General features: G+C 41.0%; 1 protein-coding gene across 1 annotated transcript in view; it reads left to right on the forward strand.

Annotated features, from left to right (window-relative positions):
* The first annotated feature begins 247 nt into the window (after positions 1–247).
* VAV3 (vav guanine nucleotide exchange factor 3) overlaps positions 248–17,895 on the forward strand; it is a 539,901-nt gene continuing 522,253 nt past the window's right edge. The window contains exon 1 of the mRNA XM_042782103.1: positions 248–451. Coding sequence (XP_042638037.1) covers positions 248–451 — 204 coding nt within the window. The remainder of the gene's footprint in view (positions 452–17,895) is intronic.

Raw genomic sequence — 17,895 nt, forward strand, 5'->3', positions numbered from 1 at the left:
TGCCGGGGCGCACAGAGGGAGGGAGTGCGCGACACCGGGCTGCGGCGGCCGGGCTGCGGCGGACTCGAGCCGGGAGCGGAGCCAAGCCCGGCGCGGCGCCTGCCCCCTCGAACCGTCGTCGGGAAGGGGCCAGCCGTGGCTGGCGTCGGCCGGGTGCGGAGGAACCGCGGCGGCGTGGCGGTAGCGGTAGCGGCAGCATCCTAGCCGCCTGCCCCGGCCCGGCCGCGTCCTCCGGGAGCCGTCGGGCATGGAGCCGTGGAAGCAGTGCGCGCAGTGGCTCATCTACTGTAAGGTGCTGCCCGCCAACCACCGGGTCACTTGGGATTCGGCGCAGGTGTTCGACCTGGCTCAGACCCTCCGCGATGGAGTCCTGCTCTGCCAGCTGCTCAACAACCTCCGGGCGCACTCCATCAACCTGAAGGAGATCAACCTGAGGCCGCAGATGTCCCAGGTAAGTAGACCGGCGCGGGCGCCCCCAGTCCCCACAGCGCCTCCGCCTCCACGCGGCATCTCCCATTAATCATCCGCCTAATTTCTTTGTGTAAATGCAAACATCTAGGTGCGCTCCGGTTTCTCTGCTTCCCAGCCCACAGCTTTGGGATCCACTTCGGCTTTTAATTATTTAGCTTTTATCTGAATATTAAAGCCCTTCGTCCGGAGATGGTATGAGGCTTTCTTAAAGGCTTTCTGCGAGGCGAGGAAAATTAAGTTGTCTTAGGGTGCCTTTCACCTACTTTTTTTTGGAGGGTGTGTGTGGGAGGTGGGGGGTGTTTGGACAGCAACAAAGGGAATTTGATTCAGTTCTTTTATAATAACGACAGGGAGGGGTGAAACGAGATGATGGGATAAATTTGCCTTTGATTCTTTTGCTTTACGTTTTGTCCCCATGTTTTCTTGAAAGAGGAACTATGACATAAATGAGGATTCTAGGAAGTGGAGGGCGTTCTGGTACCGTTATCTGTACAGGAATGACACTGGTCAAAAGGGAGGAAAAGGAAGAATACAGCGGCTGCCCTCGAAGGCCCCCTGAGCTTGTGGCCAGCTGGCAGACGGAATGGTTGTGTTTACAGCTTTTAAACCATGTGAGAAGAAGGAGCAAGCCCAGCCTTTTTCAGCCCCAACAGGAAACGAGAAGTTTAGCTTGATTCCGATTCCGCTTTCCTTCCTTCAGTGCTCGGGTGGTGTGGTGCACGCTTGGCCCTGTGGCTGTTGCCTTGCATGGAGCTGCCACTTTGAGAGTTTAAAAGCTGGTTACTCGGGGCTGGGGGGGGATGGTTACGTGTGTACCCTAGAGTCAGCTCAAAAGTCACAATTTGGTGGAATAGTTTGTTGATGGCTGTTGGAAAGTTTTGGGCAGGAAGATGTTAAACACGATTCTGTTTTCTCTCTGGTAGTGTGAACAACACCACAAAAAGCCACAAACACTTTGAACTTAAAAAATGAAAGAAAGCCTACTCTCCATGACACATTTTAGGACTAAACCTGTGTGATACAGAGCTGCAGCTACTTAGCAACCAGAACAGTGTCTTTTGAAAATGAAGTAACTTTATATGATTGAATAATTATGTATTTAGAGCTAGAGCACACATACTCATCTCTGATTTCTCAAATGTTTCAAAAAGTGTTTCATTTGGGTCCACTTGCACTTCACATTCTGAGGCCATCTTTTGACCCTTTGCCTTCAACCTCATGGTTGGCAGTCCCCAAGAAAGAGCAGGCTTGTAGGTAGTGAGAGCCATATGTATTTAAAAGTGAGGTAAATTTATTTCATAAACCTGGTTACTCATCACTAACTCTGTGGATCCCTTCAGAGTTGTCCCAGCTCTGGACATCCTGTCGGGTTTAACAAACATTTTCATTACCCCAGGAGCTGCTGTCCTGAAAAGTTTTATAGGGAGCTGCAGTTAGTTATCCAGTCCCACAGGTCCCCATATGCCACCTTGCTTACTGCCTCGGGAGGCAGTGGGGCCAGGATGCCTTGGCCCACCAGTGAGGAGTACAGTATTGTCTCCTGAAACTTTAGCTTCCTGGGACCCTTAGGGAATAAGCTGTTCTCAATACTCAAGTTTTCTAGACAGCTCAGGCTTTCCCTTTTTAGCCCTCAAATTTTTATTTGAATGTTAACAGTGGATGAAAATCTTTTCAAGTGTGTTTTGCTCTTTCTTCTCCTCTCAGACTATAGTAGATGCAGTTTAATTTTTTTTGATGATTAAGGATCATCATTAGAAGCATCATTAATGAAAATTGAGCATGAACAATGTTATGAGAGCTCTGTCCCATACTAGGGGCACTACAATGAAGACAAAAACTTTGCTATCAAGGAATTACAGGCTGTGTTATCAGATAAACCACCAGATTATAATGAGGTAAATAGAACAGCCAAATGGCCTCCCTTAGGCTGTTGAGTTCTTAACTCTGCTTAACCTTGAGCTTTCTGATTCGAAGCTCAGTATAGTTTCCATTGTAAATGTCCTGTGAGTGAGGAGGGCTCCTACTAAAAGTGGAATTTGGAAGGGTGCTACCTGAGTATAGAGATGTCTGCTTTTGATTGGTTCTTAGCCACATTACAAAGAGGTAAGGTTGCTGAACAGATGAGTGCTGGACAGATGTTTTTCTTTTATAGGTTGTCATTAAATGAGACTTGTTAAATTGTTTCATGAAATAAGTTGATATATATAACATGCCTACAGTGCCCAGCACAGAATATGTACTTAATTACTGTTTGTTATGGTAAAATTACTTACCTTTTTTTTTAAAATGATATTATCATATTAAAAGTAATAGGTTACAATCAAATTTTAAAACATTTGGCAAAGGTCTATAAGTTCCTCAGGGCTGACATTTTTATTTCTCCCTCTAATTACAAATAAATATTTCTAGGGAAAGGTTGTAGTTGCTTCTAGTTGCTCCTACCCCATCAGCTCCACTCACAGCACATAGTGGAATTCTTAGTAACCTAGTGAGAGTCTCCGATAGGTCCCAGTAGAGTTTGCTCTTCTGAAGTTGGAGTTGTTACTACTTGTACTGGTGGCTCTTTGCCCTGAAGCTAGTCTCTCCACCTGACTTAGGTTCTACTGAAGATATTAACTTGAAATAGAATATTCCCTTACAACACATGGTTCCCTAGGTCAGGAACGAATGGGAAGCTCTTAGTTTAGAGTTTTGTAGCATTTTGAGACCTTTATGAGCAGATGTTGATGAAGGAAATATTAGTTTATTGATGTTTTGCTTATTATTTGTTTTATTTATTTTGTTTTTCCATAAAAGAGCCTACAAAATGACTAGACTAACTTCTCTTAGTAAGAGCATTTATCTTCAAGGGAAGGAGCCTTGGTAGAACTGCTCAGCTGTTAACCGAAAGGTTGCTGATTAGAACCAGCCATCTTCTCTGCAGGAGAAAGAAGAGGCAGTCTGCTTCAGTAAAGATTTATAGCTTTGGAAACCCTATGGGGCAGTTCTACTCTGTCTTATAGGGTCACTCTGAGTTGGCATCAACTCAACAGCAAGGGGTTCAACTTCAAGGAGTGGGATTTCTTTTATTCTCTTTTTATTTGTTAACTTCTTGCCTTGTGTGCTTTAAAAAAAAAAAAAAAAATTCTCCACATAAAACAAACTGAACTTACTGCCCTCGAGTTGGATCCGACTCATAGCAACCCCTCCTTGGGTTTCCAAGGCGGTATCACTATGGAAGTAGTGATTGTTTAATTATAGGTTTGAAGTCTTGGGGTATTAAGTTAGTTGGTTACGCTTCAACACAGAAGTATAAACAGGATCCCAGTTTTCATACTGACTGTTTTTCCAGTCTGTGGGCATCAGCCTCTCTTTGGTCTTGACATCTTGGTACAGGACTGTTTTTTTCAGTTCAAAAATGAGTACATATTGTCCAATGAAGGAGAGTTTTTTTTTTTTCCTTAAACACTGATTTATATTTATTTACTTCTATTTATAATAATTAAATAATTAAACATTAATCACGTTTATTTATACATTCAACACATTACTCTGATTATAAAGAACAAAAGTAAAGAAAACTCATTAAAAATCAAAAGATTTTGGTGTCTGTCTGCATTAGACAAGAAACCCTAGTGGTGCAGCAAATCCATGAGCTGCTCCATGAGAGAAAGATGAGGTGGTCTGCTTCTGTAAAGATTATAGCTTCAGAAACCCTATGGGGCAGTTCTGCGCTGTCCTATAGGTTGCTATGAGTTGGAATCTACTTGATGGCAGTGAATAAAAAGTCTATATTGGACAAACATTTTCCATACAAAATAGTATTCTAGCCAAGACATAAAACAATCAAATGATTCTGGAAGAGTCTATCTATATTTGTAATATGGGTGGTGGTGGTGCATTATGGAATGGTGTGGGCTGGTTATGGGCTTGATGTCATTTTTACTGGTTAAGAAGTTCTCCATGAACACACTGATTTTCCTAAAACCAACCATACGTTTGTTCCTAATCACGATAAACAGTATTGAATAGTCTTAAAAATGAATTTATTCAGGCTTCCAGGATCCTTTGAACAAACATTTATTTGTTACTACTATGTGCTAAAGGAGCTCTGGTGGCACAGTGTGTAAGGCATTTTACTGCTAAGTGGAAGGTTGGCTGTTCAAATCCACCAGCTGTTCTATGGAAGGAAGATGAAGCAATCTACTTCCGTAAAGATTTATAGCCTTGGAAACCCAGTGGGGGTTGCTGTGAGTTGGAATTGGCTCCATGGCAGTGTTTTTTTTTTTTTTTTTTTCTTATGTGCTAGGCACTGTTTTTGCTAACCAGAAAGCTGGTGGTTCAAACTCACCAGCCACTTCTCAGAAGGAAGGTTGGGCAATCTATTTCTGTAGTGATACTGCCTTGGAAACCCAAGGAGGGGTTGCTATGAATCAGATCTGACTTGACAGCAGTGAGTTTGGTTTTTTTGTTTTGTTAAGCACTGTTTTAAATACTGCATGGAGCAGTAAACAAACTCACCAAAGCCTCTGCCTTCATGGTGTTTAATTCTGGTGGTAGAGATTGATTATAAACAAATAAGATGATTATGTAATATTATGGGTCATGAAGAGGTTTGCATCTAGGTAAGGACCTAAAGAGAAATGGTGACTCTGTTCTGTAGAATAGAAGGCATCTTTGAAGATAGGACAGTTGAGCAGGTGGCAGAAGAGGATGAGGGAACAAGGGAATATGGATGTTTGGGAGAACAGTATCCTAGGCAGAAAGACTACCAAATGCTGAGCATGCTAGAGGAATGGCAAGAAGGCCAGCATGGCTGAAGGAGAATGAATGCAGGAAGGAAGGGAAGGATGAGGTCAGAGAGAAAATGGGAGCCTGATTTTTCGGACTGTATGGGCCATTGTAAGGATGTCGGCTTTCCCTCTGAATGAAATGGTAAGCCGTTGGAGGGTTCCAGTAATGGAGTGACATGACTTGATTTACCTTTTCAGTAGTGTCCCTCTGGCTGCTGTGTTGAGAATAGATGGTAAAACAGCAAGGGTAGAAGCAGTCAGGCTAATAATGCAGTCATTCAGGCAAGAGATGATGGTGACTGTAACCATTGATAGCTGGGCAGATGATGAGAAATAGTCAAATTCTGGATATATGTTGAAGGCATACCCCCAAACCAAATCCTTTGCCTTCATGTCGTCCTGGCAGGCATTTATTGAGAGAATGAGATGAGGGATATGAAGAGAAGATAGGAGACAAGAATTACTCCTGATTTTTTGGCCTGAGAAATTGGAATGATGGAATTGCTATCGACTGAACTGGAGAAGACTGAAGGAAGAATAGTTTTGGGAGTGTGTTGTATGGGGAGGAAGAAGAAGATCCAGCACTAGTTATATTTGGGACGCTCAGTAGACATCTAGATGGAAATGCTGAGCAAACAGTTGGAGAAGTTAGAGATGTAGATGTCACTTATCGAGTCATCAGGGTATAGATGGTATTTAAAATCATGAGACTGGATAACCTAGGAAGTTAATGTAGAAAGAGAAGCCTAAAGCGTGAGCCCTGGGATCTGCCCATGTTTCCAGGGTAGAGAAATGAGAAAAATCTGTGAAAAAAATGACAGGGATCTCCAGCGAGGTAGGGGGGAGAAGCACAGAGTCTGGTTCCCAGAAACCAAGGAAATAAAGTGTTTCTGGGAGAAGGAGCTGTCAGGTATGTCAAATGCTGCTGGTAAAATGGAATAAAGACTGAGAATTAAATATCATATTAAAACTCAAACCAAACTTAATGCCATGGAGTTGATTCTGACTCATAGCAACCCCCATTGAGTTTCTGAGGCAGTAAATCTTAACAGAAGTAGATTGCCCCATCTTCCTTCCGTGGAGTGGCTGGTGGGTTTGAACTGCCAACCTTCTGGTTAACAGTCAACAGTGGCACTATGCCACCAGAGCTCCTTAAATATTGTATTAGGCAAGATAAAGTTCCTCGATGACCCTGACAAAAAGAGTTTGGTGATGTGGTGGACAAACACACAACAGGAGAGGGTTCAAGAGGGAATAGGAAAAAAAAAAAAAAGAGGGAATAGGAGGGAAGGAGTGAGACACCAAGTAGTGGTATCTCTCTGTGGGGTAACTTTGCTGTGAGGAAAGTAGAAAAATGGGACATTGGCTAATAGAGGAAGGGAGATCCAGAGAGGGGATATTTTATCATGTAGAATTTGAATTTATACTTATTAAAATAGCTCTTTTAAATTTAGACAGAGATTTTATAAAATGTCAGTTTTTGTATATATGTGTGTGTGTGTGTGTGTGTAAAAAATATATATGTGTACATAAGAAAATATAAGTGAAAAAAAGTTAATGTGCTTCTAAAACATCTTTTCATTCAGAATATAACTCTAATGATCCTGTTTCAAACCAGAGTAATTGATTTCCATGTTATTTTTTCTTTACACACTTGCCTCTTGAGCACTGGTGATGGATTTCTAAAAGAATGCACAACTATTATTCCCAGGAATTTTTTCTTAACATCCATTTGGGTTTTTTGATGCTGTGGCTACTCTATTAATTTTTTTTTTTTTTAAGTTAAGCAAAGAAAACTTATTTCTGCTGTTTTAACCCTACGTTTTTTTAAAACTGTGATTATGTTAGTGTTAACATTTATGTATCTATTCCAAATACATGTCTGTACTCTCTTATAAACACAATGGTGCTGTGTGCAGTTTATTGGGTTTCACGGAAGGGAATTAAACAAACAAACAAACAAACAAAAAAACTTTCACTGTCTAAAAAGAATGGTGTGCCCAGTTACATCTTTAGTCAGTCAGCTCAGAATAATGTCATATTTTAGTCTTTCTAACCGGAAGTCAGTAACTTCTTTGGCATGTTAGATTATTCTCTTGTATGATCTGGGGCCACTTAGGGGTCTATCAGGTGCTTTCAGAGAGCCCATAAGGTCAAAATTCTTTTTTATAATAATAATTAAAAATCACTTGCCATGAAGTCAATTCTGACTTATGAGCTACCCTCATAAGGTTTCCAAGGCAGTAAATCTTTATGGAAGGAGACTGCCTATTCTTTCTTCCACCTCATCTTTCTTCCACAGAGTGGCTAGTGGGTTCAAACTGCTGACCTTTTCATTAGCAGGCAAATGCCTTAACCACTACACCACCGGAGCCCCTTTTTGTCATAATAATAAGATGTTATTTACATTTTTCTGACATATTTTCCCACAGGTGTATGGTGGACTTTTCCAAAGGATTCGTGATGTTGGTGATGTTTTTGCTGTGATGCCATTGGAATGTGTGGTTGTGCATTCTTACATTTTAAAGCTTTCTCAGTTTTAACTCTGATTTGGGATATACTGATAGATATAACCCCATAAACAAAAGCTATTAGGGGTTCTCAATAGTATTTTAAGACTGTTAAAGGCATCCTGAGACCAAAAAGTTTGAGAATTTCCCTTGGCCATTCATTCACTTTGAGTCTTCCAGATGACGACATGACATCTTTTCTGCTTTCTTCAAATTTCCCTCATCACCTCTTCCATTGTTGTCAGCTAGTGACTTTGCTTTCTGTTCCACTGAGAAAATCAGAGGAAAGCTTCCTCAAGCTCCCACCTTCTGTATCTGTGCCATAGATGATGTCTTTTTTTCTGTGTGGATGAATTATCAACACTCCCCACAAGGTCTATTTCCTCCTTTAGCTCTTCTCTCCACAGTCTCCTGCATCATCACTTCTTCCCTCTCTCCTGGATCTTTTCCATTTGTATGCACATATGCTGTTATCTTTCTTCTGATTCAGGATATATTTTTGAAGTAGCCACAAAACTTGCTGATGAACACTGAATGTTAGGGAGAGTGACTAAAGGTCATAAGCTTGACCTGAGCTACTGAGACAGGGGGTCAGTCAGCCTCCTTTGAACTGTTTAGTAATTCCCAGCACAGTATGGGATAAAATTCAGTTTCCATAATAAATATACTGAGGCCCATGATGTGTTCCTCCTTCATCTTTCCCCACCACTCCATGCTCCTGACTTGTGATTTCTTGAATGTACCATGCTATTAAATATCTCTGCTATTGCATATATCCTTTTCCCTGCATAAATGCCCTTTCTCACTATTTGCTTAAAGATTTAGTTCAAGAGTCACCTTGTAGTCATGTCTTCCCTGACTCCTCCCCCAGGTGTGGCTGGGCACAGGCTGCTTTCACCACACATATTCATATATACATAAATAAAAATAAAACAAATTCATTGCTATCAGGTCGATTTGATTCATAGTAACCCCTCCTTGGGTTTCCAAGGTAATATCTCTATGGAAGTAGATTGCCCAATCTTCCTTCTGAACAGTGGCTGGTGAGTTTGAACTGCCAGCCTTTTGGTTAGCAGTCAAATGCTTTAAGCACTATGTCACCACGGTATACATGTGCTATTTTGCATTTTGTCTCTCTTCCAGGCTGTGTCTGTTTGAATCTGGGATAGGCTTTTTCATTTATATATATTTAGAGATTGACAAAGAGACTCATACATAATAGGCATTCATTAAATGCTTGATGACTGATTGAAAATGATGATTTTCTGTTTACTGTCTTTTCAAAAATATATATAGAAATTTTAAAAACAAGATGTACCCAGCACTATGTCATTTAGAAAAGAAACAAACAAACAAACAAAAAACCCCGTTCATTCTGTGCTTTTACTAAGAATAGCAGGTAGCATTGCTTCATCACTTAACAGTTTCTAGACCTTCAGAAAGTGACTGTCTATTCTAAAACAGGGATAACAAAAGATCCTATGTCCTAGGGTTGTTATGTTATGGTGTGTGGTAGAGTTGATTTTGACTTACAGTGACATAGTGGACCTGCTCTGTAGGTATTTCTAGGCTGTGATTTTTATGGGAACAGATGACCAAGGCTATTAAAACTCACTGCCACCAAGTCGATTAGACTCATAGCAACCCCTCCTTGGGTTTCCAAGGCAATATCTCTACAGAAGTAGATTGCCCAGTCTTCCTTCTGAGAAGTCGCTGGTGGGTTTGAACCACCAGCCTTCTGGTTAGCAGTCAGATGCCTAGATGCCTTAGGCACTATGCCACCAGAGCTGCCACCAATGTTATGAAGACTAAATAAATTAATTAGCTCTGTGACTGGCACATAACAAGTGCAAAATAAATCTTGACTAATTTTACTATGATTAATATTACTGCTTCTGTAGAAACTTACTTTAGGTAGTATTGTAACACTTTCCATGCATCTCATTGTCACAACACTATGAGGTAGAGACCATTATTTATTCTTATATGATCAACATGAGCCTCTCTGAGGCCAAAAGGTGTTTAGTATCTTGACTAACAAGTAAATTTTGGTAGAGCCAAGTTTAGAATGTTGGTTTGCTTGAGGACAAACTCCTAATTCTGCTAAATTGTTGTTGTTTCCCTATCTTTAACCTACTACTTAGCCACTTTTTTTTTTTTTTTAATGAGCATTTTGGCACTTTATTTTGTCTTGTTTGTAGGAATCAAAGCAGATTCTATTAGTTTTAGAACCTGGTGCTTATTTATTAGTTTAATGAATCTTTAATTACCTTGTTTAATTTTGAAAAAGAGATTCATATTGGATTGAACCAAGCCAAGGTACTTTTCAAGTATTGACATTATAAAAAAATAAACTAATAGTTATCATGATTTTTAAAGAATAGTTTGGTTGTTTTAGACACAGTCAAGAATATTGAGATATTAAAACAGATAAAAGATTCCTGGTGGTTAAGTGCTCGACTGCTAACCAAAAGTTTGGCAGTTTGAAGCCACCAGCCACTCTGTGGGAGAAAGATGTATGTAGCAGTCTGCTTCTGTAAAGATTATTGTTTGTTGTTGTTATTTGCCATCGAGTTGGCCCCGACTCATAGCGACCCCTCCTTGGGTTTCCGAGGCAGCATCACTACGGAAGTAGGAATGCCCAACCTTCCTTCCAATGAGTGGCTGGTGGGTTTGAACCATCAGCCTTCTGGTTAGCAGTCAAGTGCCTTAGGCATTATGCTACCAGAGCTCCCTCTGTAAAGATTACAATCTTGGAAATCCTATGGGGCAGTTCTGCTCTGTCTAGGAGTTGCTATGAGTTGGAATTGACTTGAGGGCAATGGGTTTAAAACTAAGAAATGCTTTAAATGACCACACCTACTTCCCATCAGGAAAGCTAGTTGCACATCAGAACATGAACTACAATGAACACACTTTATTACTGCTTTTTCACTATATTACTTTGTTGTGCTCTCTCTTGGAGAAATGTTCCCTGATCAACTTTGTGGCTATTGTTAATAGCCATAATCAATTCATACTAATCAGATGTTGAATTATAATTTTAGTTTGGGATATTGAATTTACCAACTAGGTGATTTTATACACATCTTCCACACTGTTCACTGTAAAATGAGTAGACCTTTGCCAGATGTAGGATAGGAAAAGGAAATAATATCAAATAGAAAAGCTAAGGAAAATTAATGAGAGGTAAAGAGAGAATGGATATAGTTCATTCTTTCTGGCCTTAAAGACTATGTCCCCTGGCAGTTGGCACATGGTCTGTTCCAATCTGGAGCTGTCAGAATGCCTACATTTCCCTGGCTTGCAGGGACACCATTGCTATAAGTGACAGTTTTGAAATGGGTCACTAGTTTTTTCTGTATTGTAACTATTTTTCCTGTAAATTCACAGACACCTATTATTAGCTGCTATTTAGAATATCATTATATCCCACTTTTTTCCCCCTCCTGCTTACATAGACCCTGCATGGTGTTAAGACTAACTACAAGCTTATATTCTGCCCTTCCTTGTTCTTGGATATTTGATGGGCAAACCATGAACAGCCAAAGAAATAGCCACTTCTGATTTCTGTTGAAAGTTATTTTAGAGTTATATTTTGTGCTGCTAGCAGAATGTGCTTTCAAAATACGTGTTGCAAGAAGTGTAGTCAGCTTTTGAATTGCTTGCTTAACAGGAAGCCAGCAGCGTATGCTGTTCACATGGGAGTTCTTTAAAGGGTCAATTAATATGGAATATTTAATGGTACACTTGATACTCATGTTCTATGATTTTCAAAGTGCCTGCCTTAAAATAGATCTAACAGCTGGCCTGAATAAGCAAGCATCATGCCTGTCCATGCCACTAATGTCAGGAAACTTTTCCTAGGAGAGTAGGACAGCATGGATTAATGAAAAGATGTTAGGCTAGGAGTCAGGAGGCCTGGGTTCTGGCCCCAACCCTGTGTGATTTCGACAGATACCTGCTTCTTGATGTCTCTGCTTTCTCTTTGAAAGGAGGAACATAGTATCTGTCATACTTACAGCAGTAACAGAGATGTGCATCTACAAAAGCTTGTTAAATAATAACTGGATTTTTTTTTACACATATTTAGCTCTCCCTTGGGAGGCATTATGGTTTCATGAAGAAAGAGCTTTGGGACCAGTCAGAAATACTTGAATCCCGGCTTTGTCACTTAACACCTCTGTGACCTTGGGAAAGTTACTTTCCTTGCTGAGTCTGAGTTTCCACATCTGATAGATGAAGACATAGTAAAATCTACTTTACAGGACTGTGGTGAGAATTTGATGAAATGTTTTTGTTAGTTCCTATAGAATTGATTCCAATCATGGCACAGAGTAGAACGGCTCCATAGGGTTTTCAAGGCTATGACCTCTTAGAAGCAGATCTCCAGGGTGTTTCCTGAGGTGCTTTGGGTGAGTTTTTAATTGCCAGCCTTTCAGGGAGTAGAAGAGCACTTAACCATTTGTGCCACTCAGGGATTCTGTTAGATAAGATAATATATGTAAAATGCCTGATGCATAGTAGGTGCTCAGTAAGATTCATTTCCTTCCTCTTCCTTCTGCCTCCTTGATCCTCATAAGTTTATGAGGCAGGAATAACATGTTCTTATCCCTGCTGTACAGACAAGGAAATTGAGATGTGCACTGGCTAATGGGCTTTTTTTTTTAAGGTAGCACAGCAAGTGTTGAAGACTTGAGCCCAATTTCCTAATTCCAAATTCAGAGACATTTCTCATACCTGCTGAATTATATGGGGGAAATAACTGGGAAAAATGCTTGGGAAAAACAAGGCATGTTCTGCAAATGTAAAATGAAAGCACTGAAATTCACTGTATTTAAAATAGAAACATCTAAAATAATAAAACCAATTTTAGAGGCTGATTATCTAGTTTGGTGTGTTATCTGCTTCTTGGTAATGCCACAGCTCCTCTGCTTTTTCCTTGGTTTATCTATCATTGGACTTGTGTTTATAAGTTGATTAATTAATTAAATCATCTATTAAATGTTGCCTATTAAATGTCTTGGCATGGGATTGGGCAGTGTTTCTTTCAGTTATATATAAGCTTGCCATGAGATGGAGCAGACTTGATGAAAACTAAGTGACATTAAATGCCTGTTAAATCAGGCTTTGTAGTACAGTCTAAGGACTCGAAGATGAATAAGGCTTAGTCTGGGACCCTGTGTTGCCTTTCATCTACACATCATGGAGTTTGCCGCAGACATGCCCTTATAAAATAGAGCAGTGGATTGGGAGCCAGTTGAGTTACAAGTGAATGGACATGGCAAATGTTTGGGAATGTTAGGTGAATAATGCTTTTCTAGATGCATTGCTAATTTTGCTAATGTGCCAGATGTGTCACTAACATCACAAAATGGATTTGTGAGTGTGTGTGTATGTGTATGGCTCAAAGTATTTCTCCCTCTTCAGTAGACCTGTATGTTGGGTGCTGGAGGCATAAAGATGAACTGTATTAAGTTTCTGGTTCTGGGGAGCTGGAAGAAAGCAGTTTGACCTTGGAGTCAGTCTTCAGCGTGATTGCAAAAAGAAAGTCAGTCATTGCATATGAAAAGGCCAGTGCAAAAGTGCACGCAGGTGAGTGAGAGATAACGAGACCAGGAAGAGGACAGAGATGTGAGTGGTTATTAGAGAGAAAGGAGGTTTGAGAAAGAAAACGGGGGAAGGGGCAGTGGTGGGGGGGGAGAGGTGAGGTGAAAAGTGTGCAGTGTTCAGACCTAAATTATGTCCCAAATGACAGTTATTTTGAGCAGTGATGAAATATGGAATATGGCTGTCCTATTTGCATTTGGCAGTGGGGACACTTAGAACAGTCTTTTTGGTTTGTGGGCTGGAGCATCATATGAGGACCTATTCTCTTAAGTATGTTAAGTTGAGGGAGCAGAGGCTATAGAGAGCCAAACTGCTTAATAGACACCTAAAGTTAACAGACATTGAAAGGTGGAGGCCTGTTCTTCATTTCTCTGCTCCTGACTTGCTACCTCTCTCATTCCCTCACATATACTGAGCCATTCAATCTTTAAGCTCCCTGTACTTGAGGTGACTGATGTCGCCTCCTTCCCTGGTCCATTGTTCTTAGCTGTATACATCTAAGTCTCCATCTGAATTCATGATCAGCCTTTTCACTTGCTCTGTAAATCCCTTTGATTCTGGGCTGTCAGATAGGCAGTTGACCCAGCCCTGGAGTACTTGCCTCTTGGTGAATGGCTGAAGAGAGCAGGTGGAAAAAACTACAAACGAAGTGTTTCTGGTTCACTACCTGTTTTTACAGCTTCACTGCTACTCAGCATTACTTTATTTACCCCCATGTGACGTCTTATAGCACCACTCTCTTGGCTTCCTCTCATCCCCACGTCATACTCCACTCCCCAAATCCCAGTCACCCTGAGTCCCCAACTCTTCCCTAGTCCATGTAGATTCACCTAATCCTCATCATTACCACCCACACAAACAAACTCATTGCTGTGGATTCCAACTCATGGTGACCCTATGGGAGAGAGCAGAACTGCTCCATGCTATCCAAAAACCAAACCAAACCTTCTGCCATCGAATTGATTCCAATTTGTAGCCACCCTATACCATCCAGACCTTCTGAATTTTGACTTATCTCAATCCCTTCTGCTCCCCATGATGGTGGCAGAAGTAGAAACTGTTCCAAACATTGCAAAATAACTTTTCTGTACACTTTTTTGTCCTCTGACTCCCAAGAGAGAGTTTAAGTTCTTAAACCAAACCCAACTGCTTTCGAGTTGTTTCCAACTCATAGTGATGCTATAGGACAGAGTAGAACTGCCCCATAAGATTTCCAAGGCTGTAATTTATGGAGGCAGCCTGCCTCATCTTTCTCCTGCAGGGAGGCTGGTGGGTTCCAACCACTAACCTACTGGTTAGCAGCTTAGTGCTTTAATGATAGCACCACCAGAGATCCTGGATTCTTAAACCAAAACCAAACCCACTGCCATCGAGTCAATTCAGACTCATTCAAACCTCCCATTGGGTTTCTAAGAAGGTAAATCTTTACAGAAGTAGATAGTCCAGTCTTGCTTCTGCAGAGTGGCTGGTGGGTTTGAACTGCCAGCCTTCTGGTTAGTAGTCAAATGCCTTAGGTGCTGCACCACCAGAGCTCCTTTGATTTATAAAGGGGATGTTGAATAAATTAGAATCCCAGAGAGGGTACTGTGAAAACATTTTACTTGACAAAATTGGACACTATGCAGTAGAGGTCCTGTTTTTTTGGTTTGTGATGTCCAGAACCAAATGAGGTGCTTGAGTGAGCATCTCCTGATATAGTGGAAGCTCTCGAGCTACGTCCTCTCTCTCCCAGCAGCACCAAGGGTACCTTCACCCTCTTGGAGCCAGTACACAGAATACGCTTATTTTTAGCAAGGCTTTTTTTTGCTAAAATGTTATTATGCAGTTAGTGCAATTTTCTCTTAACTGCCTGTGTGATGTCTGGCAGAGAAAGTGACTCTAGAGTAATTCTGTCACTTATCCATACTCCAAAATAGGGATTTTGCAGAATATTATTAAGTTCCCTGGAAATTTAACCTTCAAATATAAGAAAGCATTTGTTGACTGAAGAAAGTAAGTGTTGTCACAATCAGTCACAGAAGAAATGCTCACCTTTAGATTATTTATAATTAGAGTACAGGCATACCTTGAAGATACTGCGATTTCAGTTCCAGACCACTGCAATGAAGTGAATGTAGCAATAAAATGGGTCACACAAATTTTTGGTTTCCCAGTGCACATAAAAGTTATGTTTACACTATACTGCACTTTATTAAGTGTGCAATAGCACTATGAAAAAGTGAAATATTGTGAGAATTACCAAAATATGACACACAGACATGAAGTGAGTACACGCGGTTGGAAAAATGGTGCTGATAGACTTGCTTGATGCAGGGTTTCCACAAACCTGCAATTTGTAGGGGAAAAAAAAATCTGCATAGTACAAGAAAGCAAAGCATGATAAAATGAGGCATGCTTGTGTTTGGAAATAAAACCTTGTGTTTGCCCATAAACTGTCCTTTGGGATCCAGTAGAATACAGCAGTTCATCCTCAGTGAGGGGAGGCAGGAATTGAGAGCGTAGGAACTCAGAATGAGCATGAAAGGAGCTTCCAAAGGTACCAGTTAAGGAAAGAGCTTGGCATGAGTGCTGCTAACATCAGTTTCATCCCTGTAGATTCTAAAATTTGAAGCTGAACTCAAGAGTATTTGTGCGTGCCTCTGGCAGCTAAATCCTCACTGAATTCTGTTTTTTTTTTTTTTTAAAACCTGACTCTACTTGGTATATTAATCACCTAATTAAAAAAAAGTGTTTGAATTCTGAATCTTTTTGAATATATGGCCCTATTTAGTGATCTTTGTGATGAGAAAAAGTAGTTTAAGATTCTTCCATGCTTACTTTGTTTTTTTTTTAAAAAAAACCTCACTGCTGTCCAGTTGGGTTTGACTCATAGTGACTCCTCCTTGGGTTTCTGAGGCAGTATCACTATGGAAATAGATAGCCCCATCTTCCTTCTGAGGAGTGGCTGGTGGGTTTGAACTACCAGCCTTCTGATTAGCAGTCAAATGCCTTCAGCACTATGCCACCAGAGCTCCCTTCTTTGGTAAAGGAACTAATTATTTTCCTTCCATGTGTAATAACTATTTCACCAGTTTCAGTGATGTATTGCAGTGTAGTAAATTACATAGTGTGGCTTTTCTAGCCATAAATCTTTGTAAACTCTGTGGTGGAATTTGCCATGAGCAACTGAGTAGCTCCTGACTATTAAAGTTTTCCACCTGGGGTATTTCTGTTGGGAGCAGCACAAAGTAATTTTTTGGGAAGTTCGCGGTCTCTCAGTTGTCTAGAATTCTGATGTTGGGATTGGTTAGTTTAGCTACTCTGCCAGGCTCAAAAGGAGCCCTCCTAGAGGCAGAAGGAAGCACTCACTGCTGGCTGAGGGATGTGAGAGACATGCATTGCCAAGAGAGACGTGAGAGAGAGACACCAAGAGACATGCACTGCTGGGAGAGAGACTAAGTGTGTTCCTGAACTTGAATTGTAGCCTATCACTTCCCTAATAAACCCCATAGTCTGTGAGTTCTGTGTGGCTACTGCAGCAAATTATTGACCCAACAGAGGTCGTGGGTGCTGAGGGAGGAACGGTTGGTGCCAGGGTTGGTGAAAGGGCTGGAGGGAGGCAGCATGTCTGGCCTCCCAGGAATAGGCCTTGGGCTACTGATGGTGATTCTCTCTTCTTCTTATGGGGTCATAGGAGCTCAGAAGATGCATCCCCTTTGGCATACATATAAATTAATATCTACCTATCCAACACTACCAAGCAATTTGACACCCTTGTCTATCTGGCAGCTACCTAAAGCCCATGAAATAAGTTACATAAAACAAATGCATTTAATAACATATTACACAAAATCATTGTTCCACATCCTACTTTGGCAAATAGTGACTGGGATCTTGGAAGCTTGCAAGCAGCCATCTAGATGCAACGATGTGTCTCTCCTTGCTCAGAGCAAAGAAGAATGAAGAAAACCAGGGATGCATGCAATTAGCCCAAGAGACTAGTACACCATACAATCCTCTGCCTATATGACTATGAGACCAGAGGAACTAGATGGTGCCTGCTACTGCTGTCAACCACTTGGAAGGTGATCTGTATAGGAGAGCCTGAATGGAGTGGGAGAACAATGTGGAACAAAACTCAAAATCATAAGAGCAAAAAAAAGGACCAGGTTTGCTGGTCTGATAGAGCCTGGTGGAACCTCTAGCTATGGCCCCTAGCTGCCCTTCAGATCTGGAATTGAACCCACTCCTGTGCCTTCCAGGCAAACAAAAGGCAGAACATTTACATTAGGTAGATACACTCCTTGCAGAGATCAATCATGGGAAAGTAGAAGGGCTGTGTATACACAGGGAGATAGCTCAGGGGGTAGGAGTGCATGGGAGGGAAGGACATAGGGAAGAGGTAACTATGGGGAGGAAGTGGGAAGAGAGCAGTTGCATTGTGGGAAATTTCAGTCAATGTCATGAGACAAAGTGTATGTGAACTGATGTATGGAAAATGAATTTGCTCTGTAAACTTTCACCTAAATCACAATAAAAATTTAAAAAACAAA

Source organism: Orycteropus afer, unplaced genomic scaffold (assembly GCF_000298275.1).
Source record: "Orycteropus afer afer isolate SDZICR_OR568_19922 unplaced genomic scaffold, OryAfe1.0 scaffold00010, whole genome shotgun sequence".
NCBI lineage: Eukaryota > Metazoa > Chordata > Mammalia > Tubulidentata > Orycteropodidae > Orycteropus > Orycteropus afer.